This window comes from Bombus vancouverensis, chromosome 9, assembly GCF_051014615.1.
Source record: "Bombus vancouverensis nearcticus chromosome 9, iyBomVanc1_principal, whole genome shotgun sequence".
In the NCBI taxonomy this organism is placed as follows: Eukaryota; Metazoa; Arthropoda; class Insecta; order Hymenoptera; family Apidae; genus Bombus; species Bombus vancouverensis.
This window is the reverse complement of record NC_134919.1, coordinates 609,871-634,827: the sequence shown is the minus strand read 5'-3', so window position 1 is coordinate 634,827 and position 24,957 is coordinate 609,871. Positions and strand designations below refer to the sequence as shown.

At 37.0% G+C, this 24,957-nt stretch overlaps 1 protein-coding gene across 2 annotated transcripts; it reads left to right on the top strand.

Annotated features, from left to right (window-relative positions):
- Positions 1 to 23,272: 23,272 nt before the first annotated feature.
- Positions 23,273 to 24,929, top strand: LOC117159950 (GPI alpha-1,4-mannosyltransferase I, stabilizing subunit). Of its 2 annotated transcripts, none has more exons than XM_033340249.2 (4): positions 23,273 to 23,702; positions 24,155 to 24,281; positions 24,376 to 24,672; positions 24,765 to 24,929. In XM_033340249.2, exons 1-4 carry the CDS (start codon positions 23,569 to 23,571, stop codon positions 24,912 to 24,914), a joined length of 708 nt encoding a protein of 235 aa, XP_033196140.1. In that variant the 5' UTR covers positions 23,273 to 23,568; the 3' UTR covers positions 24,915 to 24,929. The 2 variants fall into 2 exon arrangements, with proteins under 2 accessions (XP_033196140.1, XP_033196139.1); XM_033340248.2 differs by having other exon boundaries at positions 24,361 to 24,672.
- The last annotated feature ends 28 nt before the right edge of the window (positions 24,930 to 24,957 follow it).

Genomic DNA, 24,957 nt, shown 5'->3' with positions numbered 1-24,957 from the left:
CTTATCTTTTTTAAGCGAATTAATTCTATAAAAAAAGCTTAATGTCCTATTAGACATTTTTGTATGCACAATGTATCAGTTTGAAATAGCATGTGATATTCCGATGATATTATGGATAACTTGACTAAATTTTTAATAGCAAGCTGACATTAATATTTACACTCGTAAATTAGTAAAATGTGGAACTGTAACTATGCTTAAAGCTTCGCAAGCCATAAACGCCATGAACAATATGTTAATGTTAACGTGGAATGTTGAAGGTAGAAACGTTTACAGATTAAACGATACAGAACAAAAGTTTGCTTTATTTAACGATCCAGAACATCATTTTCACTATTATTTTCATGACGCATTTGATTCGCCAATTGAACCTAATTACATACAGTTTCGTTCAAAGGTATAAGCATATTTGCTCGATTACAATAAGTATGTATTTAGGACAAGTTATGAAATACTATAACGAATTTCACATAAATTTTATGTATTTTTTTTATACAATGTTGAAGTACAATGTTAAACTAATTTGTCAAATTCATTTTACTTAAAACATGAAATAATAATTATAGTCTTTGTGATACAGGTGAGAAAAGGACAATCGATATCGTTTGGTAAAAGGTTTTAAATTTTCATATATAGGAAATCTTTTTTAATATGAATGTTCTATTTCAATTAAATTTTATAGCTTATAAATAAAGAAATAAATATTATTCTTAATACATTTTCCAAACATTCTTTGAAACTATAATCGCATCTATAACAGATGACTGCTTGACGTAAGTACACATTGTGTGTGCACGCAGTAGTTGAGAACATTCTATAGTCAGACACAAGAAACATTATGAAACAGGTAAGTCCTTTACGCTTCGTCATACGTGCTTCACTCAGAATGAATTATGGTACGATAAACATTTTTATTCGGGAACGTCGGAAGAAGAAAATATTTTAGCTAGACCTCTGTTTGTATCGATTTCTATTCTACTTTGAAAATAACAAATTGTAACAAACAATCGCTTAACAAAGACGTTTGAAAGCATCAAACTCGAATACACGTAATCGGATGTATGATATTGTACGTGCTTGTTTATTGCAGTAGTACGTAAACAACAGTGTTCTCCGTTACATGTTTCAACTATTCTACAAAAAAGGAATGATACTACGTTAATTTGTATTTGTCGCGTGTAACTAATATTGCTTTATACCACGTAGGAAATACTATGAAGACGTAGACAGTAACGGAATTCGGAATGTATGGAAATAGACTGGTTGCGCAACATGCTTGGTAAATTAAGATTCTGACGCGCATAAATGCCATACCGATGTTTATTGCGAGACTTTTAAAACAACGCCTGCTCATAATGTAAAACTAATATACATATAAGCATAAATATAAAAGACTTTGAAATTTTGTGGATTACATCGCCGATCACATTGCCGATGGCTTCGCGTGAGAAAGACATATATTGTATGAAAGGGTAGAGTGATTGAAAGTTTAATTATGATTCGAAAATAAAAATGACGCAGTGTATCGATCGTTATAAATAAATCGATTATCATTCAGACCCAAGATGGAACTTTCTATCGCAGTAACTTTGCTAAGAAAAAAACGAGAAAAGAAGGAAAAAAATTAAAAAATAAAAAAAATGATCAGTTGAAATTTCTCGTTGTTAGATCAAAAGGGCGGACACCGGTTAGCTTTTGCTGTATCCTCGGTAACATTTTGCTATATCTAATTTAAGGTTGGAGCTCGATATTATTTTCTACGTGTATCGCATCAAAATTATTTTTTATGCCAAAAGAATAGTAAAATATTTATTATTTCAGATTTTATTCATTCCCTTCAATGTAGAGAGAAACTTTTACCACAAAATCTTTTTATACTAGCAGCATATAGTGTATAGATGTATATTAGGGATTTTTCTTTAAAGACAATATCGAGTCTGTATATCATCGATTTTGCTAGAAGAACGATACATCTGAAAAATGTATCCATTACTACAATTCTTTCGTTTACTTAATCACCTTCGTGAGTTTACCAGTTGTTTGAACTCGAAGGTCATTCGAAGATCAGCATATTACACATGACTCAACTTATCGTTTTTATTAATCACCTAATATGCTGACAAAATTATATCGTACGATTGAAAATGTAACGATGATCGACCGAAAGTGTTGAAAGATACGACCTTGAAAAAGAAGGAAAGTATTTTTTTTCTAGTTTCCTTTCCTTGTTTCATTTCTCTTTCTGGAGAGAACGCCATCTTACCTTTACATCTCTTTATATCGTCTAATAAAACAACAGAGTGGAAAAATGAATTGAAAGTTGTTAATTGTATATGAAAAGAAAATTTGTATAATTCATTCTAGTATCGAAATTCCAGGATGTGTTTGCTATTACGTTAAAGTCGGTCGCACGAATGCGGACAAACAACGTCGAAAAGGACGAGATAGAGGCAGCGCGGTCTTAGTTAGAAGACAGATAGCGAAGTAAGAGCAGAAGAGGCCGAATCTAAGATTATTTCGGGATTGGCCGGAGATAAACCGGGCCAACGTCGACCGAACCAAGTGAAACGAAGTGAACGGAGCCTTGAGGTTTGAGTCATCTTTCTGAACTCGAATTTGGCTCGTTCGCAAAATTACGCACAACACCGTAATAATCAAGCATTTCTATATTTCCGTGCATTATTTCTTTTTCCTTTTGGATTTCATTTTCTTTTCCTATCTACTGCCCCTCCTCCTCACCCAATCCCATCCTATCCTATCCTATTCTATTCTATTGTATGTTATTCTATTCTATTCTCTTCTCTTCTCTTCTCTTCTCTTCTCTTCTATTCTATTCTACTCTATTCTATTCTATTCTATTCTGTTCTATTTTATTCTACTCTGTTCTATTCTATTCTATTCGGCAATCCTTCCTGATCCTATTATTATAACTCATGCACTTCCTTTATCAACGTTTTCTTTCTTACTATATTCGGAAATTATTATACTATGTGATAAATAGAGGATCGGTTAAACGTTTCATAAATCTTCCATAAAAATTCCTTCTATTATACATACGTTCATTGATATTTTAATTTTTCACAGTTGCCTTGAAAAAATTTAATTTTATGTAATAGACACTTTCATACATGTCCCTTCGAGTCAGATTAATTACTGTCATAAAATGGAAACAATTAAAACCACACAATTTGCTAGTATAAAATCAATCCTAACATAATACAAACGTAATACAATCGCGAATGCGAATAAATAATATATAATAATTGTATCAATAAATATTTGATGAAAATAAAAACGATACATGAATCGTAGAAAGATCGAAATATACGTAAATCGAAGTAAGAATATTGAGTTTTATACCTTTGATGTTTTTATATATTAACTTATAAATACTCATATACTATTTTACATTTTTTATTATCGGCAGAGCTTTTTTTATGAAAATACATTTAAACGCGTAATAATTCGATTGTTTGATACAACGTATCCGTTGGCCGAGATATTAACCGAGAAATTGCCTTTGAATTTATCTCTTACAATATGTCTTTATGCAAAATTATGGTTGACATGTGATATAATGGAAAGAAATATGGAAACAAATGGAAAGAAATGGAAACAAATAAGGGAAATGTTAGTTTCATACAAGGTCATGGAGGAACGAAGAATCAAAAGAATGCACGTTTATAATCGTACAGTCGAATTTCTGTGAGCGCTAAACGAAAAACAATTTGGCTGTGAGACAAGAGGAACACTGGTGTTGCATTACGTCTGGTCGAAAAGGATGAGCGCCAATCAGTACCGACCCACTTGTTTCAATATCTTGCAGCCAATGCTCCGTGAACTACTATTTCGAAATATTTTTTTATAGATAAAAGAACATCCACCCCGCTTCCTTCGAGGGAAATAATGATACAGATCGTTTAACTTCCTTAAATAAAGGTATTCTAGTTTTTACGGGTATAATTTACGACAAAGTTATTTTTATATAGATAATTCACGATAAATTTTGTTTCGAAAAACATTTGCTTAACGGAACTCGTTCGTAAACTATACCGCATCACTTCCGAATCACTTAAACATTTATGTTTATCAAGGCATATTTCTAAAAATATCCATGCAAATGTTCTATAACTCAACAGTTCGTTTTATATCAACCAGAAAAGAAATCGATGGTTAGCCAATAAATTTTAAATACAAGAATCTATCTTATAAAGCGGACTCTTTAGAATCGAGGATGTATCTTAAGTTTGTGTATAAAAATTATTTGAGAATGTAAGGATTAGTTCTATAATCTAGTTATTATAAGGGTTATATCTACACTAAGATAGAATCCATAGCATACTGCAATTGGGAAAATACATTTTTCAACCACCTTCTTCATATGATAATTGGCGTAGGATAATGAAGAGAAAAAATTAACCATTACAAAATATTACTTTAACAAAAAAAATTAAATTCTATAAAGAAAATTATATTTTTCCTTCTATTATATAAAAGATGCAGTGTAAATGTACTAGCCGTTTAAAAAAAGGCCATACATATTATTATTAAATACATATTAGCGAAACTTGATTAGCGAACCTTTATTTCCCCTATGCATACACGTATGCACATAATAGTATAATAAAATTTAGATTGTAGATGTCTGTTTGATCGATACTTACACTAATAAGTTGTTTAAAATTCTGTAATTTATAAATTACTTATATAGAAGCAAGATAAAAACGAACAAAGATTAAAAAATTGTTGAAAAATGTCTGTTTAAACGCGGCAATTTACTGATAGAAATTTACGTTCATTGGAAAAGCAATTATATCGATATTCACCTTAATTCATATTAACGATCAAGATAATGTCATACATTTGGCGCCAAATATGTGGATAGAGTCCCACGTCAGGCGCCAAATGTGACAATACCTAACACTTGGCGCCAAATATGTGACAATATCTAACGTCGTCCGCCAAATATGAAGCGATGTACGTGAAGAAAGCAAAGAGCAATGAATTCACTCCGAATCGAATAAATATTCCACATACCGAAAGTTCTCACCGCATAGTTACAATTCTTATAAGCCTACGAAACCTGCTAAATCTTTTCGTTTGATTTATCAAATTTTGCTAAGTAATTTTATTAACTTAATATTTCTTTTTATCCAGATCATTCATAGAACTCGATAAGGTTTTTTTAAAAACGTCTATTAACTTTGACGAAGCAAGCCTTTTATACATACATAGGTATATAAAATAAATATTACTACGTAAATGTATAGACATTATACCAACTTGAATTTACCAATGAATAAAATGATTAAAAAATTTCAAATAAAAAGGTTTCATATTAAATCATTTTCTTACGTGTTTCTAGTATAGAAAACAATGAGTGTTTTGAAACACATCTAAAGAGAATTACATAATACCTATTGCAAGTGCCCAATTTCATTCCAGGTTCCGGCAGAGCACCCACCTTCATTCGTTTCATTTCGGCTTTTCTTGTCCCACCTTCATCGCCTTATACTTTAATTCTTGTTTAGCCACCTCCTTCCCTGGGCCTTGCGTTCTGGGGCTAACACTATTTTCGTTTCTTAGCGATAATATGTATAGCAGCTACTGCTTAACTATAGTCTTTTCAAAGCTTCCTTCCTTTCTATTAGTGTCACTTTATTCTGTTTTATTAATCTCTTTATTTCATTTTCCTTTTTTGTTTATATTCCAATGGTATACCAGATTTATTTCTATGCGTGTGACATCAAGCCCGTTGCAAATAACATATATAGAATGCTGATAATAATGAGAAAAATAAGCAAATATGTAAAAGGGAGTAAACCGAATAATTTAGAAAGATCATAATCAAAAACAAATTCAAGGAGAATTCAAATATAAACATACAAAAAGAAGAAACAAAAATATGTATAGCAGAAAGTCACATGTATACACACATACAGAACGTTCGGCTATAGATATCAGTAAATTTAAGAGGTGATTCTTGAAACTGAAATAAGACAAAAATGAAGAATAAAAAAATTGCGTTTTCGGCTTCACTTTTTAGTTGTGAAGGAAACATCCAACAGATCTCACAAAGGACATAAACTAACAAACAAATGTCCTACTGGACAAATTGTAAAATGTAGATAAATAAATAAAAAAAAAACTTTTTAGTTGTTGACAATTAAAAATCGGCCAAAATACCTCTGCAACGCAAGCACACCTTTCCGAACGAAAAGAGGTTAGCCTAAGCAGAATAAGCCTAAGGGCGCACAATGATCCTCAATCCGAACGACATGGGCGACAACCTGCCTCGTACAAGTCATAGAGAAGAAGATTATGGTATTCAGAGACGTAAACTGTGATTGTCCCGTCCGCGAGTGTCGACAGCAAAATCACACAAACATCACGATTGTCCCGGCCGCGAATGTTCACAAAACAAATTACAACAAATACAAACAAATACAAACAAAACAAACAAACAAAATACAAACAAATTACAACAGATATTCGATATGTCCTCTGTTTCCTTGTAAACAGAGCCTGACTCTTCTTTTAAAATTTTGACGTATTGTATCTTCGTGTATTCCCAGTAGCAACAGTCGAGGGGATTTAAATCTGGGGACCGAGCAGGTCAAAGCACAGTTCTTCTTCGACCAATCCACCTGTTTCCAAAACAGATGGGCAACTACTCTTGCACTGCCTTGGTAGAATACGATAATGCACCATCCTGCACTATTTTCTCCTTCCGACACATAGGCGATATGGTGCTGTTGCTGACACCTTCTTCAGTGGCGATAATCCTAGTACTTAACCTGAGATTTTTTGAATATAGTGCAGTATTCTATCTCCCAGATCCGGATCGTCGTACTGAATTCGTCCGCAAGATTTCGCAGGTTTTAACGTACCTGTTCCCGCAATCGTTGGCCTATTTTGGAATTTATCTTTGCGCTGGGTATAGTCTTATTAGGATATTTTTCGCCGTATAAACGTTGCGCTTCTGCGTTATTGCTGTCCGCCACACCGTAACAAGACTGCATATCAGAAATTTCTCTAAATGTATACGAAATTTTGTATTAAATATGGCAATATAAATGATAAACAACGTATAGTACTGTTACACTGCATACAATACTCACTGAGCGCACACCATACCACTACGCGCACTGCACACACAATAGACGCAAGTAGTACTCTAATTTAATATTTTCAGTTCCCTGAAAGTTTCTCAGCAACTGTCAGAATAATTCTGTCCTTCCAAAACTGTTCTAGCCTTTTGCCTCAAAATGGCGAAAACACGGAAATGAAGTGAGGAACAGTTCATCCAGAAAGAAATAGTTACGATATTTTTTTTACGATACGTATTGGAATATTGTCATTGGAAAAGTGAAATTTCTGTTTACTAGATGGGTTTCGGAAATATCTCTATCTTTTTTGTACATTCCTTCAAGCCTTAAATAATATCCAACAAAACAATAAAAACTGAAGACAATATCCTTATTGACAATATCAATATTCTGAATGGCTACAAGTTTGATTATTCTAGTACATAGTAGCAATAGTAAAGGAACCGTCATCACCCAACCAGTCATCCGAAACATTGTTGCGCATATCAGCACTTAGGTATATAAGGAACGTTCGATTCGCGCGCAAACTTATTTTTGCCTGAACTTACACATGGTAAAGATCAGGAAGGAACTTTGACCTATTTAATAGTAAATCAATTATTAATTTGTAATATTTAAACTATTACTTTATAACATTTAAGCCATTAATTTATAACAATTGAACTAATAATTTATAATAATTACCCTATCCATTTATAACAATTTATTATTAATCTAAACAATTCCTCTCAAATCTAAAACAATTACTCCATTAATTTTTAACAATTATACTATTAATTTGTAACAGTATGTTCCTAGTAATTAAAAATAATTTTACTCTTAATTTATAATAATTATACCATTAATCGGAAGGAATTCTATTATTCATGTAAATCAGTACCATCAATTAGTAGTAATTAAATTAATGATCTATTTTGTTTTATTTAATATTAACGAAATCTCTGGAGTTTTTGAAATCATATTTTATTTCTATTTAGTTTTATTTTTTAATTTTAAATACAGTATTTAGTTTTTCATTTAACTATTTCATATAAAATCAGTGCCAATGTAAAGTGTAACTATTGAGCGTCTATGGATGGAATGTAATTCTTCATCTCTGCTCAAAACCAGGAAATCCAACCGTATTCATAGAATGGGGCTTTTAAGTGCAATTTCATCAAAGGTAGCGAGATCTCATTATCCATCCATGCGTATTACAATTGGTAAGTCACATGATCAAGTTTCTTCGATGATAAGTTCAATGTTCAAATACGATTATATGGAGGATCCACATACTATATGTATTCTAATTACTAAATTTCAATACACACTACTTCTTTGTCATAAAATAATTTTACATTTTCTGCTTCCGGTGCTTAAAAACTTTACATAAATGGAACCCGGGCGTAGTTACCTCCCCGTGGTAGATCCCAGTGATTGATATAGTTTTCCAATTAATGATACATGAAGTACTCTTCTGAACATTAGAAAATTAATGTAATATTAATTTTAATATTTTTATTTGATTGATATTGGAAAATATATTAATATTTCCGAGTATCACTATTTGAAAAACGATATCAAGATAAAAATTACTTTAATATAGTCTAGTCTAGTGTAGATCATCCAAAATTGTTTTAGTATTTCCTACAACGACTCGTATGCCCCTTTTGCACGACACGAAATTATATACAGGGTGGTTGGTAGCTGGTGGTACAAGCGGAAAGGGGGTGATTCTACACGAAAAAAGAAGTCGAAAATATAGAATAAACATTTTTCGTTTGAGGCTTTGTTTTCGAGAAAATCAACTTTGGATTTTCGCTCGGTACGCGCGCGGTACGTTATAACGTATCTCACTGTAGATCGTTGTCTCGATGGAAAAATTTAAAAAAAAGAAAAAAAAATTTTTTTTTTAATTTTTATTCTATATTTTCGACTTCTTTTTTCGTAGAGTCACCTCCTTTCCGCTTGTACCACCAGTTACCAACCACCCTGTATACAGTGTCAGTAGCTTCATTTTCTTTCTTTCGTTGTAAGTTAAACAAATGTGGCTTTGATACCGAATGATGCTAGTAGCACTACAAAGTATTGTACGATGTTTATAAAGGTCGATGTAATCATTGTGTGAGATATAGATATTGCGTGATGTATGCTTTGTTTGAAATTTGGAAAGATTCGTGTAAGCGTAGCGTCAGAGATGAATGTTTTTGCAGATATATATGTTTTTTTCTATAACTTTCCGTACCTGCTTGTACCATCAGTCCGTACGACTCGCCGCCACTTTGGTAGTTGAGCAACGAAACTAAGGTGCGAGGAGTCATGTATTTGTCTCATTTCGTGCCGATAGCGTGGATCGCGTTACATCAGGTTTGTAACGTATTCTAACCTATTGGTGGAGTGCTTTCAATGGCGTCGTTTCATTATTTTTTACTATCGCTTATATTTCGTTACTACTATTTGTTACGTCGCGTAACACTCTACCTAGCCCAGGCCACACACCGCGGGCAATATGGCAACCAGATGTCTTCGGATACTCGCAGCGTATCCTCCATAGTTTCAAGTACCTTCCATAAATCTCATAGATTTCTTAGAAAAGGTCCTTTAAACAAAACAAACATCTGGTTCCGAGGAATTTCTAAAGACTATTGTCTACCACGGCTTAACTAAGGAAAGTTGGTTTTTCTCACGCACGCTGCAACTTTCCTCCCACTAACCACTTTCTCTCGAGGACGGTTAAGACCCTTCGTTTAACCAATTAAAAACGAAGCCTATTCCCTCACTCTCCTAAACAACATCGGCACCAACAAATCCGATGGTCCCGTGCGCTAGACACACCCATCCTTAGTTTTCCTCCGACACATCATCGGCTCCCAAGACAGTACTGATTTCACATCCTTCGAACGGTCAACATCCTTCGAGCGGGTATACACACCCGCAGATCAGTCACTCAATCATCTCGTACACACGCACCAGTGTAACTATCCTCGTTATAAGTTGTGGAATAAACGGTGAAATATAACTTACTCTACTGTGTCATATTCATTTAACCACCTCTGTTATCTTAACCGAAACAGGGGAACGACTACTTCGCGGCGTCGATTCACCGAATCGTAGCGAGAATTTACGCCTCTCGCTGACGCGTTTTCCTCGCGACCGCGTCTCTCCGCGAACGGTCGTAACACTATTCTTTAATTAATATACTTACATTTAACGATTCATTGAACATTAAGATAATGAAATTAAGTGGTTCTCTGAAATTTTTTGTTTTAATTTTTCTTCAGTCGTCTATTTACTAAATGATACTGTTACCGGTAGCTTCTATCGTAAGCTTTTGTAATAAAATTAGAGTTTAATTGTGTTTTCATTTAATTATTTTATATATTTATTTTAGCCTCCAGTTATTTTATGTGCAGGTTATTGATCGATAGCATTGATAATATAGAAGTAACCGAAATCTTAATATAATAGGACGATTAATGATCGATCTGATAAATTTTCATGAAAGTTTGGTGATATTTATTTTATTTTAATTGAAGCAGCTGTATATGAACAATTCTGTTATCTTTTTATTCGGGCATGGGTAACATTTGATATACAATTTATATTTATTTTAAAATATATTTAATGCATATTTCATACTTCACTCCGAAAAGCTACATAAAAATACCATATCACACCATATATGATACCAAACACCCCTCAGGAAAAGCACACGGAAGGACCGCAGTGGTAATAAGAAACGATATCAAACATCACTTAGACAGCCAAGTAAGAAAGGAATATACCGAAGCAACCATCGTTACAGTACAAACTAGCAGCAACCACTTCCAGTTGTCAGCAGTATATGTACCACCGCGACACAAAATGACAACACAAATGTGGGAAGAGTACTTTCAACACTTAGGTGACAAGTATATCGCAGCGGAAGACTACAATGCAAAGCACACGCTATGGGGATCAAGAATTACCACACCTCGAGGTAGAACCCTGGAAAAATACATTAGAAACAACAACCTCAATATATTATCCACAGGAAGACCGACATACTGGCCGACAGACCTGAGCACAATTCCTGACCTACTCGACTTTGCAGTTACAAAGGGACTAAACGCAAATAAACTAAAAATAGCACCCAGCCTCGAGCTTAGCTCCGATCATACACCCATAATAACTACATACAGAAACAAACCAATATTTTATAGCAATCCAGAGACACTATGCAACAAAACCAATAAATGGCAAACTTTTAAAGAAATAATCGAGAGCAAAACCAACTGCAACATCCCATTGAAAACACCCGAACACATCGAACAGGCAGTAACAGCACTGACAGAAACTATCCAAGAAGCAGCATGGGCAACCACTATACCTGAACGAACCAACAGACAAACAAAAATAATTCCACCAGACATACTTGAAAAAATTAGAGAAAAAAGAAAAGCGAAAGCAAAATGGCAAAAACATAGAACACGAGAAAACAAAAAATACTTAAACAAACTTGCAAAGGAAATAAAAAACAAAATAAAAGAGCACAACAGTAACGAATTCACAAAATTCATAGAGTCACTCTCTGCACACGAGAACTCCAACTACTCCCTATGGAAAGCCACGGAGAAAATAAAGAAACCAATAAAACTAGTCCCAGCAATCAGAAAAACAGACAACACATGGGCAAGAAGCAACGAAGAGCAAGCTGAAGTATTTTCCAACCACCTTTACAAAACATTTACACCACATAATATCAACAACAGCAATCCCACATGCCATACGGACGAGGACGCGCAAACCACTAGTACCTCAACTGACAAACACTACACCATACCTAAAACAACAGCACAAAAAACTAGAAACATAATCGAGAAAACAAAAAATAATAAAGCACCAGGAATCATCTTGAAAAACCTTCCGCCAAAAGCGATAAGACTAACTACAATAACATTCAATGCAATACTAAGAATTCAATACTTTCCTAAACTATGGAAACTGGCACAGATACTAATGTTACCTAAACCAGGCAAAGACCCACACCAAATTACATCTTACAGACCAATATCACTACTTCCTATGTTTTCCAAAATACTGGAGGAAATAATATACGACCGCATAAAACCAATAATAGAGAAGGAAAAATTAATACCAGATCACCAATTTGGATTCAGAAACAGACACTCCACTAGAGAGCAAATGCACAGGCTCATTTATGGACATAGAGAAAGCATTTGACAAAATAAACCACGAAAGCCTACTATAAACAATCAGGAAACAATTCCCGGAGCAAATATATCAATTAATAAAATCTTACTTAAGCAGCAGAACCTTCGTAATAAAAATCAAGGACACATATTTCGAAGTCAAAGACATCAAGGCAGGGGTTCCGCAAGGAAGCGTCTTAGGACCAATACTGTACACACTATACACGGCCAACATACCAACAACTACCAATAGCAAAATACTGACATTAGCGGACGACACAGCTGTACTAGTCAGGCACACTAACCCAGAAACAGCAGTCACATTACTAAGAACATATCACAAAAATAGAAAAGTGGCTTCAAGTTAAACAAATTAAAGCAACCCCCGATAAATGCAACCACATTACATTCACACTGCGAAAACAGATACCACCAAACATTATACTGAACGGCACGCACATAATATTATACAAACAAGGCAAGTCAAATACCTAGGACTCCACTTAGATACACAATTCACATGGAAACAGCATATTAAATCAATAATAGACAAAATACAGATAGCAAGGAGACAAATGCATTGGTTAACAAGTCGAAAATCCAAACTAAGCATAGAAAACAAACTAAAAATATACAAAACCAATCTGGTTTGGATCATAAAACCAATCTGGACGTACGGAATACCACTTTAGGGAACAGCAGCAATGAGCCATATAAGCAAAATAGAAATCCAAGCTAAAATTCTTAGAACAATAGTAAACGCCCCATGGTACGTTAGAAACGAGGACATACGCAGGAAAATACAAAGAAAGAATAGGAACACACCCAAACCGGCTAGCTGTGGAAACGATCAACACCTCAAACATGGATAGAAGACTGAAAAGGAAACACCCAGCAGACCTCACAAAGGACACGACCTAACAAACACGAAGATGGTATCCCGCTGGGGGTAGCCACCCACATGATAAGCAAACAGCTAGAAAATTCTACCTAATGTCCAAACTGGACAAATTGTAAATGTAAACAACTAAATAAAAAAAAATATTTCATAATAGATAATTTCTTAATTATTTGGAATACTAAGATGAAAGTGAAGGCGATTAAATAAATCATTGTTCTATTTCGAATATCATTCTCTTATTTCAAACGAATTTTTACCGAATTATCTTGTTGTTTTAATGTAATCGGCAATATAGAAGTCTTGATAATTGAATGATAGCTTCGTGCAGACAGAGTTTGAAACATAGAAATCTTAATAACAATAGCTTTAATTTATTTCAATAGGTATTGCAACATTCACTTATCGAATTCAAATTGTTTTGCTACATTATATGAATTTCTACAGTTAACGTCATATGCTAGCAACTTTGTAACTTATATTTTTTTCATAGAAGTGGTGCCCAGTTAGACTCAAATATTTTAAAGCAAGATCTCTCTCTCATATAGTATTGTTTAAGTATATTTAATTCTGAACTTTTGAATTCTTGCAAATATTCTCGAATATTTATAACACGCGACTATAGTGTATTAGTGAAGTGTATATTTCATATTTTAATAACGCACATTCACAGTATAATTCTTGCAAATGATTGCATTGCATTCGCGCTATTCATAAGCATTTATTCAATATCGAGAAATATCTTATAATTTTCAACTAATATCTTTCATATTTATTCCAATCCCTTAATAATAATTAAGTGTAAGAAAAGATAGCAGTGTCTTCTAAATAAACGTTCGATAGAGAAAAGAAGAAAAATATGGAAACAATATTTCGCTTCCTTTCCACTCTCCTTCCGCCATTAAACAACTTTATTTTCAGATAATATTTGTAATCGCGCGCAATGCGGCTTGTAGAATCAGTGTTTGCTTCGCAACCGGTTTTTTCAATATTTTCAAGTCGCGATAGTTCTGGTTAAATTCAATCAAATAATCACACGCGAAAGTAATAAAATTTCATCAAGCAAATTTGTACGCGATATGAGAGTTCTTGTTCGCCGATTATAATTCAAGCGGTCGCGGTAATGTAGCCTTTTTTCTTCCTTTTTTTATATATACATATTTTTTAACATTCGCTTTCGGTATAGAGTCAGTGCATCTCTCAAGAGGATAAAGTCTCTTCAGAAGCTCAAGAATATAAGTAGCTTTATATATTGTATTTCAATTTGTTCAATTTTTTGTATTTTGTTTGAATTATTGTTAATTACAAAATAAAGATGAGTGATAATTTAAAAAGCTATAAATGTTTTTTAATTAAAATAAAGTGTTAAAGTGTTAACATTCAATTACTATAAAACTCTCTGACACGCATCAAAAATCACTGAATTCTCAATTTTTTTGATTTCGAACTTTTATATTAGTTTCAATTTACATTTATTAGAATGTATTAGAATTTCAGCTTTATTATTATTAAAGTTCCAAGTTTGTTATTATGTATTAACGATATTAACGATATTTTATGTTTTGTTATAGACATATCGCAGCTTCAACTTCTTCGTCTTCTTCGAGAATGATCTAACGATGACTTGAAAGCCAAGAACATAAGTAACTTTACATATCGTACTTCAATTATGCCCATTGTGTATACTTTGCTTTGAATATTATCAATTAAGAAGCACAACTCGATTGAAAATTTGGAAAGTGGAGGTCCTCTAAGGATATTCTTCTATTAAAATAACAAAAGTGTTAAAGTCTTAATATTGAATTATAAAACGAATGTCTAACATATTTCAGAAATCGTTAAATTCTTAATTGCTAGATTTTTTAATTATTATATTAGAGTTTTAGTTTTTATACTTATTAAAATTTATTAGAATTTCAACCTTTATTATTACTAAAGTTACAAATTTAATAAATTTCCATTTTTCATTATCTGCAATTTTTCAAATAATCAACAACCACTCATCGTGTTTTGTTTCGTAACAGATTTTTCATAACCTCTATTTTCACCATTGGTTTTTCAACGGTTCCTGTCTGATGTTAGCCTTCCTGATGATATTCGACTGAGATAATACAGTATCGATGGTAACGTTCTCTGTTTCCATTAAGTTCCATGTGACCATTAGGTCAGTCGCGTGCATTTCTGTTCCTTCGGTCATTCAATCATGTTGTAGGATGAAAGGTCCGAATCGGCACGGGTGATTGGTTATATTATGTACAACTTTTTACGAGCATAATGACCACGAGTACTTTTTATGCCTGTGAGTAGTAACATTTCTGTTTCAAATCTTTATTTATCAGTTCAGGATAGGCCTTCTTGCGCATTGCGATTATAATTATTAGTTTTTTAATAGTTAGTTTAAACATGTCGGAGATGAAAGGAAAACCGGAGCCTTCCCTTTGCAATTTTGAGGAAGCCTTCTAATGCTTTAGCCTAGATTTTATCATAACTGTAATTAAGCAATTGTCATTTGTAATTGTTTGACATTTGTGAAAGCGAAAGTGGGTTCGAGGTGACAACTGGTCGCCGAACGTAGCCACGGTCACGGGATAAACGTTTTGCCTGACGAAGGTGTGGATCGGTTGTATTGTTCTCCCTAGAAATCACATAGAATTGTACTTTAGAGATGCTGATATAATGGGACACACGTTGTATTAGGAATCAATCTCCAGACAGAAATTGCCTAGTATCGGCGTTTGGATCTTTCTCGATGTTTCCAAAGAGTATACAACAAACTTTTGACAGAAATTGCCTAGCAACAACGATTGGAACCTTCTCGATGTCTCCAGCGAGCATATAACAAACAAATGCAGTCGTATAGCGAAAAAGATTTTCATCAGATATTCATTCGTATGATCGCCTTGGAAAGTGATACATCGAACAATTTACCGAGCGTTTCAGCAAATGTATTTTAGTGTTTTAAAATTATTTTACGCATAGTAAAGAGTTATCCCGTTGACCGTGGATTCGTTAGAACCCAGGAAACATTGTTAATAGTGTTAATTAAATTCATTATTCGTTAAACCTATCAATCGTTAATCTCATTATTCGTTAAATTTATTATTCGTAAAACATATTATTCGTACCTCTTATTGTTCGTTAAACTTATTATTCTTTAATCTAATTATTGGTTAAACTTATCGTCTGTTAATCTTATCATACATTAAACTCAATATTCATAATATTTTGTAAAATCTTGTATATTCGCGTAAATAAAATCTCTGTCTCGTAAGACGATGGCTAACTCAAACAAAGAATCGTTACGCGCCTTAAATCCTAATGATAATCCGACAAACATATATATTTGAGAATATATTCACGGTACTTATAAATATGTATATTAGTATTCAGTATAAATATTTGTAAAGGCAAATAGTTCCGTCCCGTGGTTTGCTACACAAAGCGGACTCTATCCATCGAGCAAGATGGTTGCCAGATGTCTAAACATCTTCATTGCATACCTTCTACAAGCTTAAGAACCCTTCATAAATCTTAGCATTTCTCTAGTTAAGGTCCTCCAAACCGAACGAGTATCTTTTAGTTGTAACATTCCTTAAATTTATTATCCAGCAACTTTCTCTTGGGGGCGGCTAGCATCCTTCCTCACCCACCAACCTGGTAGATCAACCAATTAACAGCGGCGTCCATTCCCCTCACTTTCCTAACGAAAACTTGCCCTTAACGAACCGGTTATCTCGTGCCCTTAGACCTACCCATCACCAGTTTTTCTCCGCAGCATCATCGTCACAGAAATTTCAGTTGCTCTACGTTTTTTGACTAATCACCATCTTAACTTATATTGCGTACTCTGCTCATCCGCTATCTTAACTTATTGTCTATCAGTCGATATCCTAATTATTATCTATAAACTTATATTCTACGAGAAGAGATTGTTGGAATATGTTATTACATAGGTTTGGGTTTTGATATTTAATTTAGTCGCACAGATTAGTTTTGTATGCTCTGCATTTCACCACCTTGTACAGCCATTTACAACACACCGGATACTCAGATTAAAAAAAACGTGGCGGACGGGGAAAAACAGAAAAGAATCGCAAGCAGTTACACCAACTCTGGATGTAGAAACTAGTGATCATACCAACATGACATTTATCTCAACAGAATAAAGTGTATATTGTAACCTGTTAATCCAGTGGTATAATCTATTTAACCACCTCTATTATCCTAAACGAAATAGGGGATCGATCACTTCGTGGCGCCGATTATATAATCGTAACGGGAATTTACGACTTTCGTTGGCGCGCTTCCTCGCGATTGCGTCTCTCCGTGAACGGTCGAAGATTTTGGTCCTTCGAACCGGATTACGTGTCAAATGAAAAGTGTATACACCAGTGATATCATACAGTGCCACGTGAATCCATCATAACCAACAACTTTACTACTACAGTGAAGTCCATCAGGGACCGTCACTTTCGAAGAGGTATAACCCGTTGATAGAGGAACGCAACCACGCAGCTTCCCGCCGCAGCTGGATAACCATCAGCGTAGCAAGTTCTGGCAACGACAAAATCTCGCAACAACAAGGTAAACTCTTTAAGTGTTTCGTCAATGCCTATTCTTTCCACAAGACCAACCACCGTCAACTGAATGCCGACTGCGTCAAAAATCAACTCTCTGCGACGAAATCGCGATAAACATCTCGAAAACATCCAGATCCTAAAAGAAGACATCGACGATTATCAACAGTCCAACAATCATGACGTTGGTCTTTTGAAATCATATCAAGCTCGATTTGACGAAGGGTAGAAACTGTCCCTACTCGTCCAATAAGAATTAGATGACCTCGTCGAAGAGAGCAACACTCAGGAACGCGAAGCGTTAGTAAATTACATTTCCCTGGAAGGTCGACTAAGGAATCTCATGGAGGGCAAGCGACCATCAACTCCGTCGACACTCAAATGCAGCAGCAACACGTCTAGCAGTTTCCAGGGAAGTAACAATAATTTACACCACAACCACCACTTTACGCCTGTACAAAAATTCCAATACCTTCGGTCCGCCCTAACGGGAGCGAACTGCGTGAATGCATTAACCCTCAATAACGCAAATTACATTTACGCTATAGCCCTTCTGAAGGAGAGGTTCGAGTGTCCATGACACACCGCTTTATGCCATAGCCTTGCAATCATTAATTATCCACAAATAACTTTTTTTTTTATTAACGTGGAGCAAATCTGCACGGACAACAAGCCGCTTCTGGGGAAAAGCGGCGTGGTAGTGCCGGACTCTAACCGACTAAAACCCCCACGATGACCGTCCCGACTACGATCGAGAGGGGCCCGGGAACCGGTGTGAACGACACACCGATCACCGAACAGGAGGGGTTTCCCGCGATCCCGGTCCAGAATATGGCGACCAAGCCGATTAGATCCCCAGCTCCCCGTGACGCGTCGGGAATACTGTACGGCTCGGCCACCGCTGCCGGGCCGATCCGCCGGGCTCTGGAACATTAAGTCCTGAGCCCGACGGGAGCAGTTAAGATAGCACTGCAGGAGCAGTTGTCCTCCTCCTCTTCTTCCGCTCACGTCGGGAAAGGCTCCGTCTCCATAGCCTCCTCCGGGCCGTTCCCCTCACAATCGGTGTGTCCAACTTCTCTGTCCTCTCTTCTGGCCTTCGTGGTGCCAGTTGACGGCGGCATCGTTTCCTTTCTCGTCACCGCGTCCCCGCCGTCGCCTGGAACGGTCCTTGCTTCCTGTGCGGCCCTCTTCTTACAGGCAGGCGGTTTACATGCCGGTGACCCCATACGGTGCGACGTGGGCAGTCCCAGGTCCGCGCACACCGGACACTTAGGTACTCGCGCCGAGCAGTCCCTGGCGCGATGTCCTTCCGCCCCGCACCGATAGCAGCGCTCCGACCAGTCGGCCGTCGATATGCAGTCCCGGCGCAGGTGACCCGACTCCATGCACCTGAAGCATTGGAGTCGGCGCGCCGGGAGAGGGAAAACTCCTTCGAGGTGACCGAGTCCTCGACCGTCCTTCACGGCACGGTTACCTTGGCGGGCAAGTCCTTCAGCGTGGCCACCATCCGTTCGGCCAGTCGCGATGCTTTGCTCTCCGCGTCCTGGCCTGAGATCTCGAACAACAGCGCCCCCGTGATCGCCCTCCTCGGTCTTAACTCCGTGATGTCGAGTTCGGAGAGCTTAACTTCTCTCTTCACCACCGACATCGCATCCCTGTACGTGAAGCCAGAGCCGTCCCTTGCGGTGAACGATACCGCGGCACACCGTGGGGGTCGGGGAAGGCCCGGCACTTTCTCGTCACGCACGTCTTGCCCACAAGCGTTAAGTCTCTTTCCTGCCCCGATAGCTCCCGATCCACCGCCGCTGCCCGCTCCACGCATGGATTTCCTTCCAGTGCGGGGGCTCACCGGAGACGGAGCGGCTACCTCCGCGAAAGTCCCTGCCCTTGTTCCCCCACTGCCGGTTGCCGTCCTGGGCGCCAAAGCCCCTGTTCGCAACGTCGACGACGGAGAAGACGACGATACCCGTCCCATGGTTCTTGCGTCCTCGGTCGGCGCATGGACCGTTGGAAGAGGTTGCGCCGTTGGCAACTTGTTCCTTCGCCTCGGTCTCCCTCTTCCTCCTCCTATGATGGTAGTGAATCCGGCCTTGTCGGCCGACGACTCCACGGTCAACCGCGAGGTGTCTCTCGCCGACCGCAATCGTGATTGTACGGTTCTTGTGGCAACTCCAGCGTCAGTAGTCGGGGGGATCGCTCCCAATGGCATTATTTCTCGTCAACACTCCTCCAACTTACGGAGGAACAGGATCTTGAGATCCTCTAGTGGATCTCGAGGTCCTGGACCCCTGGACCTATCCGTTTTCCTAGTTTTTGCATTACTCCCCGACCCGTCGGGACAGCGGAAACGGCGCGACGCTGACCAGGGTTGTGGGGGAGGTGGGGAGGGGAGCCCATAATCGTTCCCGTTGGGGCCCCGGTAGCATTTTCTTTCGTCCCACTAGTAGAGGTGATCCCCAGCCCTTGTCCTTCACCGTCGTTGTTATCATCTTTGGCTGGCCCTCTCCGTGCATTCCTTGGTCAGCCGTTCCACCATCTCTTGGAGACGACTGTCACCTCTCTCCAGAAAGCGCACCCTCCTTCGCAGGTATGCAACGTGCTCCTCTTCCTGATCGTGGGTCGGTTCCGCGTCCTTCACGGTCACTTGCTTGTCGACCGGTCCGGTCCTCATTTCGTCACTCCGCGTGTCGTCGCCGCCATCGCCGCGGATGGCGTCGGTGTCGGTGTCTGTGTCGGTGTCCGCCCCGCGCCTTGCGCCCCTCTTCTTCCTTTTATCGGGAGCCGGTAGTAGCGCGGAGTCCAGATCCCCTGCGAACGCGTCCCCCCGTCGTGTGCGACGTCCCGCGCCTCCGCCGCTACTGTTGGCGGCGGAGGCAGTGCTTTTTGCGAACCCGCTAATCCTGCGGTGCGGCCGTCTGCCGAGCGTGCCCGCAGCGGTCGAATAGGAAGAGCACGACGACGTTTCGTCGTCGGATCTCACCCCCCCCCCGCCACCGCGCCGCCGCCGCATCCCACCCCACGAAGATCCCGGGCCGACGGTCATAACGTCGGGTTCCTCCGACCCTCTCCGAGACCCCCCGGTTCGCGTGTCCCCTTCGCCGTGAGCGTTTCTGGGAGCCTGGCGGCCCACCCCCGGATGGCCACGGTTACTCGATGGCAACGCAGCGGGGCCCGCTTTACAACCCGCGGCTGCGCCGGTACTGGAGTATCGCTCCCCTGCACCGTAAACGATTTTTTGGTTCGTTTTTCTATCCACAATACTTCGTAAGGAATCGCCTAGGTCGTCAACAAGGGTTTCCATCCTGGTGCCACTCACTCTTTCGCACCCTACCCCGGTCCAAGTCTGGTGCAGCCCACGGGGAACCCCACAAGAAGGTGAGGTGAGTGGTCTTAGCAGATACGGGCCCACCAACTTCTCCGAGGTTCTCCGCACCGGATCGGCAAACTGGCGGAGGTCAGAGGCGTCGACCAGCCACTACCCGGCTATAGGAGAATATCAGATTCATCGGGGTTTCCCAGGGCGTGGTCCTACGGCCTGAGAACCCGTCGCCGCCTCGTGCTCCCCATCCAAAAAAAAAAATAACTAAAAAATCTCCAACTGCCTTGAGGCACTTAATCAATACGGTCAAACAAAATCTCCATTCATTGAATAATTTAAGACATCCAATCATATTGTCTGTCAGCCGTAACGGCTCTAATAATCGAACACGAACATAAAATCAACCTACATTCCGGAACACAGACTGCGTTGTACGCAGTAAGACAGTGGTGCTGGCCCATTGACGGCCGAAGTTAAGACTGGCATACTGGGAGTCTTGGTCCTTTTTCAATTAATGCTACTTTTTTTGTAATATTAAACTTTCAATGGTTTATGAAATTAATAAAGTGGAACTACTATAATCTGAAATAATGTAATACAATATAAAATCAAAGAATGTTAAATACAAATTAGAAAAACTAATCATCTTCTTAGATCAGGATTTTCGGATTTAACCCTTTCCGTGCCCATTGTCAGGATCTCATTCATGTGCTCAGATGCTACTTGAATGGCAGAAAGATATTGAGCACGATGACCATAATTAATTCAAAAATTTCTCAGCGACTGACAATAGTGCACGACGTATTTTCCACATTGTGTGTGTGTCTGCGTGTGGTTAGACAGTGGTATTGCGCCGTTTTTTTCATTCGCTACAACTCAAAATATTAAAAATGTTCAGACATATATTAATTTAATTTATATATCAATATAATCACAATTTGTGACAATATCACAATTAAGTGTAACCACGCTGTTAATATTACTATCAATTAAAGTTATAATTCCAAGTTTACTTGCATTTATTTTAACAATATAATTTCTTTAGACGTCTTTCATCACGTTTTGCGCAATGGTCAACTAGCCTTCGTCAGTCGATTTCAGGAAAATGGTACGTAATTTAGAGTGTGCATATTGTATGTTAAGCTCGGATGTTGGAGGCGCCCTGGGACATCCTCTCTAGTGCTTTGTGCCCCAGTGTTTGTGTGAGAATCGTGGAGTAGGTGCATTGGTGTACTTGTTTTGCCTATTTAGTAGAGTATAAATAAGAACGGAATATTCTAGAACTATATAACTCCATTCAAACCATTGTAGCTGTCAATATCAATTGAGGATTAAGATCTTAAACCTAAGGAAGATTCTTCAGTGATCTGAAAAACCTCTAAAAACGATTTTGATGAGCAGATTGAGGTGTTCATTACAAGAGAACGAATGTGCGAGATTGCGAGCCTGTAGGACACGCGAAATTAGCAAAGATCGTCAGAGGGTGAAACGTGGCCCTGTGACCTAATTTAAGAAGTACACCGCACCAACTTCAAATTAAAGAAGCTTCCTGCTTTATTCCGAAAAAGAAAACTAGTTACCAATATTATCAATGATGACATCTTGTTATATTCATACTTTGCTATTTGTTACTTTATCACATTGCACATACATTTCAATTATTCTATTTTGTTATCAACATAATTCTTTTTGTAAATAGTGTTGCGTGGCCTTTCTAATATATTGGGGAATTCGGCACATGAAGTGCTGAAGCGCTTTGTTTGCATAACAACTTCAAAGAATTCGAAAAAACTAATTCGATGTTTAAATGAAGAAATACACAACAAATTAACTTGAACAACAATTTATATTTAAAACTAATAGATTGAATACTTTATTAAAGATTTGCACCGTTATGAAATTTACTTAAACCCTCAGCTCAACGTGACGGTTCTAACGATTCTACATTTTGGGCCGCGGAGTAACCATCGCTGCCTTGGCAATGTTCCTTCCCATGGTAACCAAAATAAATACGAAATTTGAAAGTGATCACAGTTATTACTGATAAATAATTTTGACATTTAGTCAATAAATTTGTTAAATAACTTTAGTTCGTTTGCCTTGGCTACGCTACTGTACAGTTAAATTTGCAGCGCTAGAATGTATCCTATTATCATACAAGATATTCACGCTAGAGGGAGCCACATGCCTACGCCAGTTCACAAGTTAGAGACGAGAATTTAAAGTGTTAAAACGTGTCAAGCACATAAAGTTTGATCAAAATCTGTTGTAAAGTTCGGTTTAGTGTTAAAGTGTGAAACAAGTAATTTAAGTTTCTCGTTATAATAAATAAAGTATTTATTGTGTTATAAGAGTTATTGAATCATTAGAATTAACTGTCGAGAGCCCCATAAATGAGCCACATAAATGACAAACCAGGGATACCTATTCAGCTTTCATGAAAGTACAGAAAAAAATGCATAATTAAAACGATGTAATTATAGACATTTAAAAAATGATATCAAGTTTCGTTAAACAATCTTTTGTACAAATTTGTTTATTTTACATACTTATTTTGAAAATTGTAGTAAGTTGTGATAAATTAGATGCTCGTGTTTCATTAAAAGTGCAAGGAACGGGATTTCATAGGTTAGACCATGGTATCACAGTAAAGCAAAAAAAAGTCTATTATCCAATCTAAACGGGTGAAATTTGATTGTACGTTGATAATTTTATTCAAAAAGCAAATTATGTATCATTATGTACTATTCATAAGATAAAAACATAGATAATTCCTGTAAGTTTTTTTACATAATAGAAACCATTATTTTTTATCACGTACAAATGTAGAAATTAAGAATTTCAATCCTAATTGTTCTACTATAGCTTGCTCCATATATACTGTTATTTTATTTAATAATAATTATATGTATGATATATGTATGTTTATATAATATGAATCAAATGTCCCATTTATTAAATATATATATATATATATTTATCTTGGTAAAATGCTTGGATAACACAGACTGAAATAATAAAGATTTATCAAAATCATTAAAACATTTTGTTTTATTTTTCACGAAAAATTCTATTTACAGAGATTTAATATATCAAGTACATGTCGATCAATTTATAGAAGAATGTTACGTAGCCATTTATTTACAACTTCCATCTGCTTTATATGCTAATGTTAATGAATTGACTAATTTAAGAAGACTTGGAATTGTAAGTTGATAGAAATACAATTAAAGTATATAATATATATATATATGAAATTATCTTAATTCACATATATACAAATCAGATTTCACAATTTCAGAGTACAGCATGTGTTAATGGAGAGGCTGACATCGAGTTATTTGCTGAGGAAGCACAGACACAAACTGTAACCATTTGCTCGAATTTGAGTCGTGCAGAATGTGCTTTAAAAGTTCCAATACATCAACGTTATCAACATGCCAACGATAGTAATAAATACATGAACATTACTTTACCAAACCCAACGCTATTATTAGGTTGTAAAAAAAGAATTAAGGATTATAGAGTTTCTAAACTTGATTTGTGTTCTCCATGCGTAGAGATTGTACCTAAATGGAGAGAGATTCCATATATCATGGTAAAAAATAAACTTTGTTACTTAAGTAATACAATTATTTTATCTTTATCTTTATAAATAGAAATGTTTTACTTTTTGCATCCATTTTGCAGGATAAGGAAAACGTATGGACAATACCAGTTGGTGAAACAACTATGTTACTTGTAGTAACTTCTATCACATTTTCATTAACTATTTTATGTACACTATGTCTTATACAAACAATTTGGAAATCTATGTCAGAACATATTAAAACTCAGTAACATGTTTTAAATAAACTTGTTTGCTTAATATAATCATTAATCA